General features: G+C 38.0%; 1 protein-coding gene across 1 annotated transcript in view; it reads right to left on the reverse strand.

Annotated features, from left to right (window-relative positions):
* The window catches only part of LOC121025217 (dachshund homolog 2-like), a 79,967-nt gene continuing 62,491 nt past the window's right edge, over nt 1-17,476 (reverse strand). The window contains exons 2-3 of the mRNA XM_040467669.1: nt 2,990-3,159; nt 1-84 (exon numbers count right to left, since the gene is read on the reverse strand). Of these exons, the coding sequence (XP_040323603.1) occupies nt 1-84; nt 2,990-3,159 (254 nt within the window). The remainder of the gene's footprint in view (nt 85-2,989; nt 3,160-17,476) is intronic.

A 17,476-nucleotide genomic window follows, 5' to 3' on the forward strand; every position in this document is an offset into this window, starting at 1 on the left:
TCACACCACTGTATTTAATACCACTGTATTCTTGTTTGCCTGGTTTCTGAAGTGAAGTTCAATGTAATTCTTATCCTTGTTCCTCTATGGGTAAGGAGAATTTATTTATCGCTGAATTTTTTAAAAAAGATTTTCTCTTTGTGTTTGATATTCCAGTGTGACTATAATATGCATAGGTGTAGCCTTTTTTTTATATTTATTCTTCTTAGTATTCTCTGAGCTTTCTAGAGCTTTTGTCTGGTGTCTCTCATTAAGTTTGGAAAATTTTCAGTCCTTGTTACTTTAAACATTTCTTCTGTTCCTTTCCCTCACTCTTATTATTTTCATATTCCTCTTACATTTATGCTACACTGTTTGTAATTGCTGCACAATAATTGTATATTCTATTCTGGGTTTTGTTTCCCAATCTTTGCTCCACATTTATTTCCATTTTGGGAAGTTTCTATTGACATACTTCAATTGTTGCCTTTGTCTGGTCTACTGATGAGCCCATTAAAGGTATTCATTTTTTTGGAGTGTTTTTGAGCCAGTATTTACTTTAGCTTCTCAATTTTCATCTCTATTTACATTTCCCATGTATTATTTTTTTATTCAAGTATAATTAACATACAGTTTTAATATTCCCAGGTAGTCTTGTATGTTTTCCCTTCTTTTAAGCATACTAATCATAGTTATTTTAAAATCTCAGTCTGATAATTCTAAAATATGTGCTATATCGAATTCTGGTTCTGATGTTTGCTTTATCTCTTCAGACTGTGTTTTTTGCCTTTTTCACACCTTGTAATTTTTGTTTTAAAGCCATAAATGGTATATTAGCTAAAGAAAACTGAAACAAGCATGCCTCTAGTGGAAGGCTTTATTTTTATCTGACTGAAAATTAGGTTATGTTTACTATTTGCTGTACCTGTTATATTAGTGGCTGTCATTTCTCATCCTCCTGTTATCTTTGGTGTATCCTAGAGAATCAAATTCAGTTCATTCTGAGGATTTCAGTTCTTTCCGTTGTAACCCACTGTTCTTATACAGAGCCCTATTGTGGTTGTGGTAAAATGTGTAGGGAGGAGAAAGATGTGATCAGGTCTCAATCTGTGAGCCTGTGTCCTCGGGCTATGACTTTCACAAGTGCTCTTTAGCTTTTTCCATCTTAGGTAAGACAGAAAGGCTAGAGGTGACTAGAGTTGAGTATTTCTTTCCCCATAGGTGTGGTAAAGTCACGTCCCTAAGGAATGTGGTAAGAAAAGACCTCAAGATAAGGGAAGGCAACCTGGCTAAGTGCATAAGTGACATCCCTCAAGACCCTGTAACATAAGACCACCCAATCAGACTGTATGTCTATATGTTACCCATATATGGGATACAATGAAGTAGAAAATTCATAAAAGGCTACATCACCCCACATTTGGCATTTGGGGCCCAGTCTTTTGGAAAAGAACCTTCTGAGTCCCTGTCAACATTAACAAAGTTGTTTTCTGGAAAGAAAAGTCTCAGTGTCTTGACTGTGTGAGGAGGCTGCTACACAGGAAATGCTAAAGGGGCTGGAGTTATGCATCTCCTTTCCCTTATATCAATGACTACAGGGTGGTGGATTTTAATATATCCTTTCCCCCACATAAGTTAGGCTCTGTTAAAAAGAAAGTAGTTTAACTTTGGTAAAATAGTTTCCTTTGAGGGCAAGGCTTTGTTAAGGAGAACAGAACATTCTGGGCATATTTTGAAATGGGTATTTTCCTTGTCTCCCAGCCAGAATTTTCTCAAGTCTTCACCATGAGAACCTGATGGGGTTCCTGGAGGTAGAACTCATTAAAGTGTAGTGATCCATTAAGGATTGCCCCCCAGGGGTTTTTATCTCTCATCTAAGTTCACACTGAGTCTCCAGCAATTTAAATGTTTCTACCAGGGTCCAGCCGTGGCTTCTGTTCCCTGTAAACTCTGATTCTCTGTTTCTGCCTATCTCTCCAGTTTTGGAGATAGCCCTGCCCTGTGAACTCAATCTCTGATGGATTTAAAGGAGTTGTTGATCTTGCTTTGAGGAGGAGTAACAACTTCTAAACTCTTTAAATGTCAGACCAGAAACCAGAAGTCTTATAAGTTCCTCTACTTTATGAAATAAGTCTACTTTAATCAGGCTTTTTTTTTTTTTACTTCTCATAAGATATTTATAACTTTTCTTGCATTTATTTACCTTTGCTTAACATTCTATTTTATGGGACCTTTCACATTTGAGTTTATAATATCTTTAAAGTAAAACCCTATAACTTATTTTATATGCTTCATAACTGATGAATTTCATTAAGATTTATAATATTGTGTTAAAATATCTAAGAATTCCTCTGTTCTGTTGTTTTAATCTTAGGGTTTAGTGAGAGAATGAATATCTCAAGGAAAGGAATAATGTAAGTTTTCTTTCACATTCCTGCTTACAAGTAAAGTAAAATTTTAGTCCAGTAATGTATATCAGTCATTTTTCTGCAGAAAGAGTTTTGAGTTTTTGAAGTTCCTAAAATCATCATCTAAACCTGAATTTGTATCCATTAGCTGTAGTTTGATTGCTGAGTAATAATACTTACAATTTATGCAGTAATTACTATATACAAGTCACTGTTAAAAGCTTCTTTTGTTATTTTTAACTTTCACAATAACCTTACTAAATGGGTATATATTATTTTCTTACTTTATAGTTGTGAACACTGAGACCTGTAAAAGTTAGGTGAAACCTCCAAAGTCAAACAGTAATATGGAATTCAAAAGATTTGGATTTCAAACCTAAGTTTATGTGACTATAGCCAACTTTGTTAATTACTCTGCTACATAGCCTCTTGATCTATCTCTACTCTATAAATCCCACGCTTTCAAATGGATCCCTATTTACCCTTCTAACTTCAAACTGTTAAACCTTATTGAAGAAAAATGTACTAGCCCTGCTAGCCAAAGGTGTCCAATTGGTCTTGCGTGGTATTTTTTTTTCCCAAACACCAAGTTTTGAAATTACATCATACATACTATTGGTCAGTAGGTTGTTCTGCTGCAGTGGATTGAGGGTAGAAGCACCCCCAAGACCTGGCTGGTTAGACAGGGCTGCATGAGTAAGTCCATGTTGGGGTCCAGGAGCAGCAAGAAGAGACTGCAACTTATCCTTATCCCAGGAGGATTCACTTTCACCTGAAAAACATTTGTATGAACAGACTGCAATTTGACAACTTTCCATGAGAAGGCTTTGTGAAAATTCCCTTTTTAGAGTTTAATTTATTAGTCTTACTTCTTAGTAAAGTATGATTAGCATAGATAACTCATTTTAATAATGATTTCAAAAACTTTAATAACCTAGGATTTTAGCTGCCTCTGAGAAGACTAAACAACACTTACTAATGGTCTATTTACAAGCAATCTAAACAAATCTGGGATCATAATGAATTAGCGCTATCGAAAGTGCTAATATGTTGAAAGCCATTAACTGACCACTACTGCCTCCCATTCCAATGCTTTACCATACACGTATAAAGTTTTAATGAAGAATAGTTGTTATTAACTCACAAAGAATACACTCATTAATAAGAGCATGATAACATGCAAAAATATGTGGTAAAAAAGCGATCAGTTACTTTGTTCTCAGATCTGGTCTTACAGAGGCTAATCTCTTCATACACAGCAGGCTTTTGTACAAAAAAAAACTGAATAAAACATAAAACCATGGCCCCCAATTTGAAACTGTACTCTACTTTGATCTTCCACACTAGAGAATGAAGAAAAGTGTGTGTAAAGTGCAGACTACTATATTATTATAATGATCTGCAACAACATAGCTACTTAACCTGGGACTTAGAATACTGTGGAAACAGAACCATTGCTTAAAGTCATATGCAAAACAACCACAGAATTATTTCTAGGGCATCCTTTTAAGCACAATGCTTCAAAAAGAGGAGTAATGGTTGAATTCCAATCGCTGCAGTAGCAAACTATCTGGCTTTAGAAAAGAAAATGTATGGGCTGCCCCATATATTTGCTTGATTTGGTTAATTTATTCAGGGGTAAGTGGTTCTACTACCATTCCCATTCTGGGATTGTGACATTAGTATCTCTATTTGTATTACTCTATGTTTTCAGATCCAATTTGTATTCTTCCTGAAGATTTAAAATCTATTTAAACAAACTATCTGCTAGAATCTCTGAGAGGTTTCTTTTTTAACCTTTCTATGCACTCATCTACTCTTACCCAGCTTTGGGAATCTCCTCCTCAGGACTCTTCAAGCTCCCTTGTGGCTGAAGTAAATCTCTAATCCTAAAGTGAGAGTCTTGGCCAGTTTCCAACTAGATAAGTTTCATTAGAAAAACAAAACAAAACCAGATTCTCCAGCAATGTATATAAACCCTGATGGGTACCTGTCCCTGCCTATATGAATGAAGCTTTTTTAATCAAATGGGGAAGAAATAAGTAGCTAATTGTTCTGTTTTTGATATAAGCCATTCAGTTAGCATGCATGGAAGCTTAGAAGGTAGGAAATTTGGTTGAATATGATAGCAATGGCTTAATGGACCTTAAAGCATTTTCCTGATCATGTTGAAGCTTGGTGTATTCGTTGAAAACATACCACACTCCTATGATTACCCCAATGGTTCTCTCTTTTCATCCAGATGTTTGCTGCTATAAAGTTACTGCCTAGGAGCAGGGAGGTAATTTATGATTGATGCATTGATAGAATCTTACATTAACAAATTTGAAATTCCAATTATGATCAATAAGATATTGTTATGCTTTAATGAACAGGAATGGTGAAGTGAAGGGAAGGATTTTAATAAATAATTCAAGAAACCACATTGCAACAGTGACAATTCTTTACAAAAACATTGCACCAATAAACAGGATTAATACCAGAAAATGCAAAAACTTGAGAGATCAATTGTTGAGCAAAACCAGAACCACTCCATCATTTTAATACTATGTCTAAGGTATAAATTACCTTATTATTCCAGAACTGCACATTGTAAAATGATTAGCAAAACAGTGACAAAGAAAGGTAGATTTATAAGACACTAAATTATATCAGTGATATTAACATGGTATAGTACAATCACAGCAACAACAATATACATCAATATTAGGATTAAATTTATGCCAATATTTTATAAATTGAAAATCTCTTAGTCCACATTTAATATTGAATGGTATATTACAACTCAATACCCCCCAAAACAAATAATACAATTACAAATGGGCAGAAGACATGAAGACACTTTTCTCCAAAGTAGACATCCAGATGGCCAGCAGACAAATGAAAAGATGCTCAATATCACTCATCAAGAGGTAAATGTAAATCAAAACCACAATGAGATATCACCACACACCTGTCAGAATGGCTAAAATCAAAACCACAGGAAACAAAAAAAAAAGTGTTGGTGAGGATGCAGAGAAAAAAGGAATCCTCTTGTACTGTTGGTGGAAATGCAAATTAGTTCAGCCACTCTAAGAAACAGTATGAAGGTTCCACAAATTATTAAAAATAGGGGCGGTTTGGTGGCTCAGTCAGTTAAGTGTCTGGCTCTTGATCTTGGCCCAGGTCATGATCTTGTGTTTCATGGTATCGAGCCCCATCTGGACTGATGGTTCAGAGCCTGCTTGGGATTCTCTCCTTCTTTCTCTACTCCTCCTCCGTTTGTGTTCTCTCTCTCAAAATAAATTTTAAAACTTTAAAAAATTAAAAGAATAGAACTACCCTATTATCCAAGAATCACACTACAGGGTATTTACCCCAAAGAATACAAAAATACTATTTCAAAGGGATACATGTACCTGATGTTTATAGCAGCATTATCTATAGCCAAATTATGGAAACAGTCCAAGTGTCCACTGATTGATGAATGGATAAAGATGTGATATATCATGACAAAAACAAATTAGCAAAGGGAAAAATAGAGAAAAACTACCCCAAAAAATAGACTCTTAATTATAGAGAAGAAGGTGGTGGTGGCTATGGACTTGGGGCAGGGGGCAGTGAGGGCATGGGTTAAATAGGTGATGGGGATTAAGGAGTGCACTTGTGACAAGCACATATTTCAAATAAATTTGAATAGAAATGTTTTTTTAAACCTTATTAAAGAATTCCAAGTGTATGCTTTGTTGACAGTTTTAGATGAATGTTTCCCAACAACTCTCTTCTTTTTAATTATTGTGTTAAAAATGATAGGAAGGGGGCGCCTGGGTGGCGCAGTCGGTTAAGCGTCCGACTTCAGCCAGGTCACGATCTCGCCGGTCCATGAGTTCGAGCCCCGCATCAGGCTCTGGGCTGATGGCTCAGAGCCTGGAGCCTGTTTCCGTTTCTGTGTCTCCCTCTCTCTCTGCCCCGCCCCCGTTCATGCTCTGTCTCTCTCTGTCCCAAAAATAAATAAACGTTGAAAAAAAAATGATAGGAAGGTGGTTACCAGCTATTCCCATCTTCACTGAATATAGCTATAAGAAATTATCCTGCTTCCCGAAGGCAACTGTATATGAAGTGAGTGTAGGACACTTTTTATATTTGAAATATGTGATGTATATAATATTAGACTAAAACTTAATATACCTTTTATTTTATTTTTATTTATTTTATTTTCATCATGGTAAGTGTACTATTTAATCTGCATCCCCTATTTCCCTCACCTACCTCTCCTCTGGTTTGTTATCTATGTCTATTTCTCTCTCTCTCTCTCTCCCTCCCTCCTTCCCTCCCTTTGCTCATTTAGTACATCTGATTTTAACATCCACTGCCTTTAAAGCTAAAACATTATTTTTATCAATCTATTCTAGGGTCAAACATTTTTATCACTGTGTGGGGGGAGGGCTTGAATATCCACTTTCTTTTTTCTATTATCTATATATCTATCTACCTATCTATATTAGTGTGCTAGTGTTGCCATAACAAAAGATGACATATTATAGACTGAATGCTTGTGTTCCCCCAAATTCATATGTTTAATCTTAATCTCCAATGTGATCATATTGGGAGATGGAGCCCTTAGGAAGTGATTAGGTCATGAATGGGATAAATGCCTTTATAAAATAGATGACAAACAGCTCCTGAGACCCCTTATGCCATGGGAAGACACATGAACAAGAAAATGGGCCTCACCAGACACTGAATCTTCTAGTCTATGATATTTTTATTATGGATTTTTGTTATGGCAGTCCAAAAGGACTAAGACAACACAGAATGGGCAGTTTACCAACGAAATTTATTTTCTTGCAGTTTTAGAGGCTAAAGGTCCAAGATCAAAATGTCAGCAGGTTTGGATTATCCTGAGGCCTTTCTTCTTAACTTACAGGTAGCCACCTTCTCACTGTTTCCTTATATGGTCTTTCCTTTGTGTGCGCACATCCCTGGTAACTCTTTGTATGTCAAAAATTTTCTTTTTATAAGGATACCAGTCATATTGGATTAGGGCTCTCATTTTGATTTAAGCACACTTTTAAAGATGATATCTCCAAATATGGACCATTGTGAGGTAATGATGGTTAGTACTTCAACAAATGAATTTTGGAGAGACACAATTCATCCCATAATACTAGAGTAAGCACCCTTTATTGAACCAGATCACACTTGCTTTCTGAAGCAATCCTTCTAATAAAGAGGAAAAAAAAACTGGATAGCATGGCAACAAGGCATGTCTTAGAAACTGAGTATGAAGTGGTTTCGGTAAGCCTCATCAAAACCTTCACCTTTACTTCAAGAAAATATGTGTAACAACAGGGTCACTGCCCTTAAAGAGACACCAGCCTCCAAAAAGGCAACATTAAAATACCAGCTTACATAATACTGAAGGAAAGGGGAGAGAGATCTGCTCATACTGATATTGGAGTATGAAAATGAGGGAGCTGGAAGGTGCTATTTTCCTCACCTTCCCCCTAGCATAAACACAATGCCAACTGCAGGAGGATAGGTGGCACAGACACTTTCTACCTAACATACTAGCAATACACCAGCACATGATTTCTTCTGGGGACTGATCTACTCCAAGCCTGTTAGCCTCAGCTCTGGGCTCAGGGAAATTTTTGTTAAAGCTGCACATTCACTACATGTAGCCACCAGGTGCACAACTGCCACCATGCACTGTGCCAAGTCACCTCTTAGCAACAACCCAAATCACTATGCCATGCGCAGCTGTGCCCAGCCATTGACAAGTTCAGGACACAGCCTCATACCCACAGTGACAATGGTGTGCAGAACCTCAACAGCCACAGTGCTTGGAGGGATCCAGCAAAGGACAAGTGGCTCAGCACAAATTTTGCCAACAATGCTGCCCCACAGCCAAATTCCCCCACATTCATACCCGCTCAAAGCTGGCCTTCTTGGGTTCCATTAACACCACAGAGAGCAAGCACAGCCTACAACAGGCAGAGAGACAGTGCAAATTATTGCACTGAAAGGAAAAGGGACTCAGACACAACAGCAGAACGAAAGCAATACACATAGAATACTCTCCTGAAGTGCTAGCTTCTGCTGAACAGAGGACACTGTACTGCAGGGAATTCCAGGATTCTTCTTCATAAAGTCTTGACCTTCAAGAGCAGAAGACATAAATGCCTTTGTTAACACAAAGAACCAGACAGAGGAGTTGACAAAATGAGTAGACAGAGAAATTTATCCCAAATGAAAGAATGAGACAAGGCCACAGCCAGGTATCTAAGTGAAACAGATATAAGTAACATGCCTGATAGAGAATATAAAGCTATGATCATAAGGATACTCACTGGACTTGAGAAAAGAGTGGAAGACATGAGTGACACCCTTAACACAGAGATAAGGAACAACAGAGCAGAGATAAAGGACTCAAGCACAATATGAGAAATATGCCTGATGGGATGAACAACAGGCTGGAAGAAGAGATATGAGTTAATTACATAGAGAGAGCAATGGATATTAATCAAGCTGAAAAAAAAGACAGAAAAAATATGCAAAATGAGAAAAGACTTAGGGAACTCAGTGACCCCATCAAATATAATAACATTTGTACAATAGGAGTTCCATAAGAAAAGAGAGAAAAGGGAGCAGGAAATTTATTTGAAGAAATAATAGCTGAAAACTTCCCTAATTTGGGGAAGGAAACAGACATGAAGATCAAGGAGGCACAGAGAAATCCTATCAAAATCAAAAAAAGTACACCCTACACCAAAATATATTGTAATAAAATTGGGGAAATATAGTGGTGAAGAAAGAATCTTAAAAACATCAAGACAAAAGAAGACAGCAACTTATTAGGGAAAACCCATAAGGCTAGAGGAGATTTCTCAACAGAAACTTGGGAAACCAGAAGAAAGTGGCATGATATATTCAATGTGCTGAATGGGGAAAAAAACTGCAGCCCAAAATATTCCATTCAGTAAGGCTATCATACAGAATGGAAAGAGAGATAAATAGTTTCCCAAACAAAAACTAAATGAGTTCATAACCACTAAACCAGCCCTGAAAAAAATACTAAAGGAGACTCTTTCAGTAGAAAGGAGAGGCCAAAAGTGACAGTATAAATGTAGGAAATACAAAACTAGTAAAAAATGAATATTTCTGCAAAAAAGTCAAAGAACTCACAAAATAAACGATATAAACTATAACAACACATACCTAAACATGGGAAAGATAAGGATAAAAAATGAGTTCAACTTTGAATGACCATCAACTTAATATAGGCTGCTATACGCAGAAGGGGTTATATACAAACCTAATGGTAACCATATATCCAGAACAACTAATAAATATGCAAAGATTAAAGAGAAAGAAATCCAAATATATAAAGAAAATCAGCAAACCGCAAAACCGAAAAAGACAAGAAAGGATCAAAGAAAGTCTTCAGAAACAATTACAAAGCAAATAATAAAATGATAATAAACACATATCTATCAGCAATTACTTTGAATGTAAATGGACTAAATGCTTCAGTCACATGACATAGGATGTGATAATACATTAAAAAAAGGAACAGCCATCTAGTGGTGCCTACAAGAGACACATTTCAGACCTAAGACAATTATAAATTGAAAGTGAGGAAATTGAGAAATGTTTATCATGCAAATGGATGTCAAAGAAAGGTGGAGTAGGGCTTAGGAGGACACTGGGAACACCACGTCCTGCTGATCACTTAGATTCCACCTACACCTGCCTAAATAACCCAGAAAACTGGCAGAAGACTAGCAGGACGGAGTCTCCAGAGCCAAGCACAGATGAGAGGCCCACGGAAGAGGGTAGGAAGGGTGGCAAGGCGGTGGGTACTACACGGACTGGCGGGAGGGAGCCGGGGCAGAGGGGCAGCCTGCCAGCCAAGCAGATGCCCTGAGTTTGGCTGGAAAAAGCAGAGGGGCCAGACAGAGTGTGTTCTGAAAGCAACCGGGACTTGACATCTGGAAGATTATAAGCTAACAGCTCTGCTCAGAGAACGGGAGGGCTGGAGGACAAAAGGAGGGAGAGATGTTGAGCCACTGACGACAAAGCTCAGCTTGGCGGGGAACAAAGGTGCTCGCCAGTGCCATCTCCCTCACCCATCCCCCAGCCAAAATCCCAAAGGGAACCAGTTCCTTCCAGGGAACTTGCTTGCACCATGCAAAACCCAATGCTATTCTTCTGCTGAGCCTGCCTCTCCCGCCCCTGTGCACCTTGCTGATCCATCCCAGCTAATACACCAGATCCCCAGCACCACAAGTCTGGCAGTGTTCAAGTAGCCCAGATGGGACACACCACCCCACAGTGAATCCTGCCCCTAGGAGAGGGGAAGAGAAGGTACACACCAGTCTGACTGTGGCCCCAGCAGTGGGTTGGGGGCAGACATCAGGTCTCACTGCAGCCATGCCCACCAACGCAAGTTATGCAAGACAGCACAGGGGAAGTGCCCTGCAGTCCCGCACCACTCCAGGGACTATCCAAAATGACAAAATGGAAGAAATCCCCTCAAAAAAAGTCCAGGAAATAACAACAGCTAACGAACTCATCAAAAAGGATTTAAACAATATAACAGAAAGTGAATTTAGAATAATAGTCATAAAATTAATCGCTGGCCTTGAAAACAGTATAAAGGACAGCAGAGAATCTCTTGCTAAAGAGATCAAGGAACTAAGGAACAGTCAGGAGGAGCTAAAAAATGCTATTAATGACCTGCAAAATAAAATGGAGACAACCACGGCTCAGATTGAAGAGGCAGAGGAGAAATAGGTGAACAAGAAGATAAAGTTATGGAAAGAGAGGAAACTGAGAAAAAGAGAGATAAAAAAATCCAGGAGTATGAGGGGAAAATTAGAGATTTAAGTGATGCACTAAAGAGAAATAATCTACGCATAACTGGTATTCAAGAGGAGGAAGAGAGAAGGAAAGGTGCTGAAGGGGTACTTGAAGGAATGATAGCTGAGAACTTCCCTGATCTGGGGAAGGAAAAAGGCATTGAAATCCAAGAGGCACAGAAACTGTTTCAGACGTAACTTGAATTGATCTTCTGCATGACATATCAGGGTGAAACTGGCAAAATACAAGGATAAAGAGAAAATTCTGAAAGCAGCTAGAGATAAAAGTGCTCTAACATAAAAAGGGAGACCTATAAGACTCATGACCGTCTCTCTACTGAAACTTGGCAGGACAAAAAGAATGGAGTGAGATCTTCAAAGTGATGAACAGAAAAAATATGCAGCCGAGAATCCTTTATCCAGCAAGTCTGTCATTTAGAATAGAAGGACAGATAAAGGTCTTCCAAAACAAACAAAACCTGAAGGAATTTGTCATCACTAAACCAGCCCTACAAGAGATCCTAAGGGGGACCCTGTGAGACAAAGTACCAGAGACATCACTACAAGCATAAAACATACAGACATCACAATACTCTATACCCATATGTTTCTATAACACTGAATGTAAGTGGACTAAATGCGCCAACCAAAAGACATAAGGTCTCAGAATTGTTAAAAAAAACAAGACCCATCTATTTGCTGTCTACAAGAGACTCATTTTCGACCTGAGGACACCTTCAGATTGAGAGTGAAGGGATGGAGAACTATTTATCATGCCACTGGAAGTCAAAAGAAAGCTGGAGTAGCCATACTTATATCACACAAACTAGAGTTTAAATTAAAGGCTGTAACAAGAGAAGAAGAAGAGCATTATATAATAATTACAGGGTCTATCCATCAGGAAGAGCTAACAATTATAAATGTCTATGCGCCGAATACCGGAGCGCCCAAATATATAAAACAATTACTCATAAACATAAGCAACCTTATTGATAAGAATGTGGTGATTGCAGGGGACTTTTTAACACTCCACGTACAGAAATGGATAGATCATCTAGACACACAGTCAATAAAGAAACAAGGGCCCTGTATGATACATTGAATCAGATGGACTTGACAGATATATTTAGAACTCTGCATCCCAAAGCAAGAGATTATACTTTCTTCTCAAGTGCACATGGAACATTCTCCAAGATAGATCACATACTGGGTCACAAAACAGCCCTTCATAAGTATACAAGAATTGAAATCATACAATGCATAGTTTCAGACCACAATGCTATGAAGCTTGAAATCAACCACAGGAAAAAGTCTGGAAAAACTCCAAAAGCGTGGAGGTTAAAGAACACCCTACTAAAGAATGAACGGGTCAACCAGGCAATTAGGGAAGAAATTTAAAAATATATGGAAACACATGAATATGAAAATACAGCAATCCAAATGCATTAGGACGCAGTGAAAGAAGTCTGAGAAGAAAATACACTGCAATACAGGCCTATCACAAGAAACAAGAAAAATCCCAAATACAAAATCTCACAGCACACCTAAAGGAATTAGAAGAAGAACAGCAAAAACAGCGCAAACCCAGCAGAAGAAGAGAAATAATAAAGATCAGAGCAGAAATAAACAATATAGAATCTAAAAAAACTGCAGAGCAAATCAACAAAACCAAGAGATGGTTTTCTGAAAAAATAAACAAAATTAATAAACCTCTAGCCAGGCTTCACAAAAAGAAAAGGGAGATGACCCAAATAGATAAAATCATGAATGAAAATGGAATTATTACCACCAATCCCTCATAAATACAAGCAATTATCAGGGAATACTATGAAAAATTATATGCCAACAAACTGGACAACCTGGAAGAAATGGCCAAATTCCTAAGCACCCACACACTTCCAAAACTCAAACATGAAGAAATAGAAAACTTGAACAGACCCATAACCAGCAAAGAAATTGAATCAGTTATCAAACATCTCCCAACAAAAAAGAGTCCAGGACCAGATGGCTTCCCAGGGGAGTTCTACCAGACATTTAAAGCAGAGATAATACATACCCTTCTCAAGCTGTTCCAAAATATAGTAAGGGAAGGAAAACTTCCAGACTCATTCTATGAAGCCAGTATTACTTTGATTCCTAAACCAGACAGAGACCCAGCCAAAAAAGAGAACTACAGGCCAAAATCCCTGATGAATATGGATGCAAAAATTCTCAATAAGATACTAGCCAATCGAATTCAACAGCATATAAAAAGAATTATTCACCATGATCAAGTGGGATTCATTCCTGCGGTGCAGGGATTGTTCACAGTCGCAAATCAATCAACGTGATACATCACAATAATAAAAGAAAAGATAAGAACCATATGATCCTGTCAATCAATGCAGAAAAGACATTTGACAAAGTTCAGCAACGTTTCTTAATAAAAACCCTCCAGAAAGTCAGGATAGAAGGAACATACTTAAAGATCATAAAAGCCATTTATGAAAAGCCCACAGCTAACATCATCCTCAATGGGGAAAAACTGAGAGCTTTTTCCCTGAGATCAGGAACACGACAGGGATGCCCACTCTCACCGCTGTTGTTTAACATAGTGCTGGAAGTTCTAGCATCAGCAATCAGACAACAAACGGAAAACAAAGGCATCACAATTGGCAAAGATGAAGTTAAGCTTTCACTTTATGCAGATGACATGATATTATACATGGAAAATCTGATAGACTCCACCAGAAGTCTGCTAGAACTGACACATGAATTCAGCAAAGGTGCAGGATACAAAATGAATGTACAGAAATCAGTTGCATTCTTATACAGTAATAATGAAGCAACAGAAAGACAAATAAAGAAACTGATCCCATTCACAATTGCATCAAGAAGCATAAAATAACTAGGAATAAATCTAACCAAAGATGTAAAAGATCTATATACTGAAAACTATAGAAAGCTTATGAAGGTAATTGAAGAAGGTATAAAGAAATGGAAAAACATTCCATGCTCATGGATGGGAAGAATAAATATTGTCAAAGTGTCTATACTACCCAAAGCTTTCTACACATTGCACCAGCATTCTTCTCGAAACTAGAACAAGTAATCCTAAAATTCATATGGAACCACAAAAGGTCCTGAATAGCCAAAGTAATATTGAAGAAGAAGACCAGTGCAGGAGGCATCACAATCCCAGACTTAGGCTCTACTTCAAAGCTGTAATCATCAAGACAGCATGGTATTGGCACAAAATCAGACACATAGACCAATGGAATAGAATAGAAACCCCAGAACTAGACCCACAAACGTATGGCCAACTCATCTTTGACAAAGCAGGAAAGAACATCCAATGGAAAAAAGACAGTCTCTTTAACAAATGGTGCTGGGAGAACTGGACAGCAACATGCAGAAGGTTGAAACTAGACCACTTTCTCACACCATTCACAAAAATAAACTCAAAATGGATAAAGGACCTGAATGTGAGACAGGAAACCATCAAAACCTTAGAGGAGAAAGCAGGAAAAGACCTCTCTGACCTCAGCCGTAGCAATCTCTTACTCGACACATCCCCAAAGGCAAGGGAATTAAAAGCAAAAGTGAATTACTGGGACCTTATGAAGATAAAAAGCTTCTGCACAGCAAAGGAAACCACCAACAAAACTAAAAGGCAACCAACGGAATGGGAAAAGATATTTGCAAATGACATATCGGACAAAGGGCTAGTATCCAAAATCTATAAAGAGCTCACCAAACTCCACACCCGAAAAGCAAATAACCCAGTGAAGAAATGGGCAGAAAACATGAATAGACACTTCTCTAAAGAAGACATCCGGATGGCCAACAGGCACATGAAAAGATGTTCAGCGTCGCTCCTTATCAGGGAAATACAAATCAAAACCACACTCAGATATCACCTCACGCCAGTCAGAGTGGCCAAAATGAACAAATCAGGAGACTATAGATGCTGGAGAGGATGTGGAGAAACGGGAACCCTCTTACACTGTTGGTGGGAATGCACATTGGTGCAGCCGCTCGGGAAAACAGTGTGGATGTTCCTCAGAAAATTAAAAATAGACCTACCATATGTCCCAGCAATAGCACTGCTAGGGATTTACCCAAGGGATACAGGAGTACTGATGCATAAGGGCACTTGTACCCCAATGTTTATAGCAGCACTCTCAACAATAGCCAAATTATGGAAAGAGCCTAAATGTCCATCAACTGATGAATGGAGAAAGAAATTGTGGTTTATATATACAATGGAGTACTATGTGGCAATGAGAAAGAATGAAATATGGCCCTTTTGTAGCAACATGGATGGAAGTGGAGAGTGTGATGCTAAGTGAAATAAGCCATACAGAGAAAGACAGATACCATATGTTTTCACTCTTATGTGGATCCTGAGAAACTTAACAGAGAACCATGAAGGAGGGGAAGAAAAAAAAAGAAAAAAGGAGGTTAGAGTGGGAGAGAGCCAAAGCATAAGAGACTCTTAAAAACTGAGAACCAACTGAGGGTTGATGGGGGGTGGTAGGGAGTGAAGGGTGGGTGATGGGTATTGAGGAGGGCACCTTTTAGGATCACTGGGTGTCGTATGGAAACCAATTTGACAATATTTTCATACATTGAAAAAAAAAATATTCACCGTGACCAAGTGGGATTTATACCTGGGATGCAGGGCTGGTTCAATATCCGCAAAAAAAATTAACGTGATTCATTGCATCAATAAAAGAAAGGACAAGAACCATCTGATCCTCTCAATAGATGCAGAGAAAGTATTTGACAAAATACAACATCTTTTCTTGATAAAAACCCTCAAGAAAGTAGGGAAAGAAGGACCATACTTCAAGATCATAAAAGCGATATATGAATGACCCAACATTAATACCATCCTCAATGGGGAAAAACTGAGAGCTTTCCCCCTCAGGTCAGGAAAAGACAGGGATGTCCACTCTCGTCACTGTTATTCAACATAGTATTGGAAGTCTTAGCCTCTGCAATCAGACAATACAAAGAAATAAAAGGCATCCAAATTGGCTAGGTGGAGGTCAAACTTTCACTCTTCCCAGATGACATGACACTCTACGTGGAAAACCCAAAACATTCTACCAAAAAAAACTGTGAGTACTGATTCATGAATTCAGCAAAGTTGCAAGATTTAAAATCAATGCACAGAAATCGGTTGCATTCCTAGACACCAACAATAAAGCGACAGAAAGATAAATCAAGGAATAGATCCCATTTACAGTTCCACAAAAAAAAAAAAACCTAGGAATAAATATAACCAAGGAGGTGAAAAATCTATACACTGAAAACTATAGAAAGCTTATGAAAAAATTGAAGAGACACACACAATAAAAGGAAAAAGATTCCATGCTCCTGGATAGGAAGAAAATATATTGTTAAAATGTCAATACTACCCAAAGGAATCTACATATTCAATGCAATCCTTATCAAAATAACACCAGCATTCTTCACAGAGGTAGAACAAATAGTGTAAAATTTTCACCAAACCAGAAAAGACCCTGAATAGCCAAAGCAATCTTGAAAAACAAAAACCGTAACAGAAGGCATCACAATCCTGGATCAAGCTATACTACAAAGCCGTAATCATCAAGACAGTATGGTACTGGCACAAGAACAGACCGCATATCAATGGAACAAAAAACAGAACCCAGAAATGGACCCACAAACATATGGCCAACTAATCTTTGACAAAGCAGGAAAGAATATCCAATAGAACAAAGACAGTATCTTCAGCAAGTAGTGCTGGGAAAACTGTACAGCCACATGCAGAAGAATTAACCTGGACCACTTTCTTACACCATACACAAACATAAGCTCAAAATGGATGAAATACCTCAATTAAGACAGGAAGCTGTCAAAATCCTCGAGGAGAAAACTGGCAAAAATCTCTTTGATCTTGGCCACAGCAACTTCTTACTCAACACGTCCCCAGAGGCAAGATAAACAAAAGCAAAAATGAACTACTAGGACCTCATCAAAATAAAAAGCTTCTGCACAGCAAAGGAAACAATCAGCAAAACTAAAAGGCAACCGACAGAATGGGAGAAGATATTTACAAAGAACATATCAGATAAAGAGTTAGTATCCAAATTCTATAAAGAAATGATCAAACTCAACACCCAAAAAACAAACAATCCAGTGAAGAAATGGGCAAAAGACATGAATAGACACTTCTCCAAAGAAGACATCCAGAAGTCCACCCGACACATGAAAAAATGCTCAAAATCACTCATC

This window comes from Herpailurus yagouaroundi, unplaced genomic scaffold (genome assembly GCF_014898765.1).
Source record: "Herpailurus yagouaroundi ecotype Mexico unplaced genomic scaffold, PumYag 67555, whole genome shotgun sequence".
Taxonomy (NCBI): domain Eukaryota; kingdom Metazoa; phylum Chordata; class Mammalia; order Carnivora; family Felidae; genus Herpailurus; species Herpailurus yagouaroundi.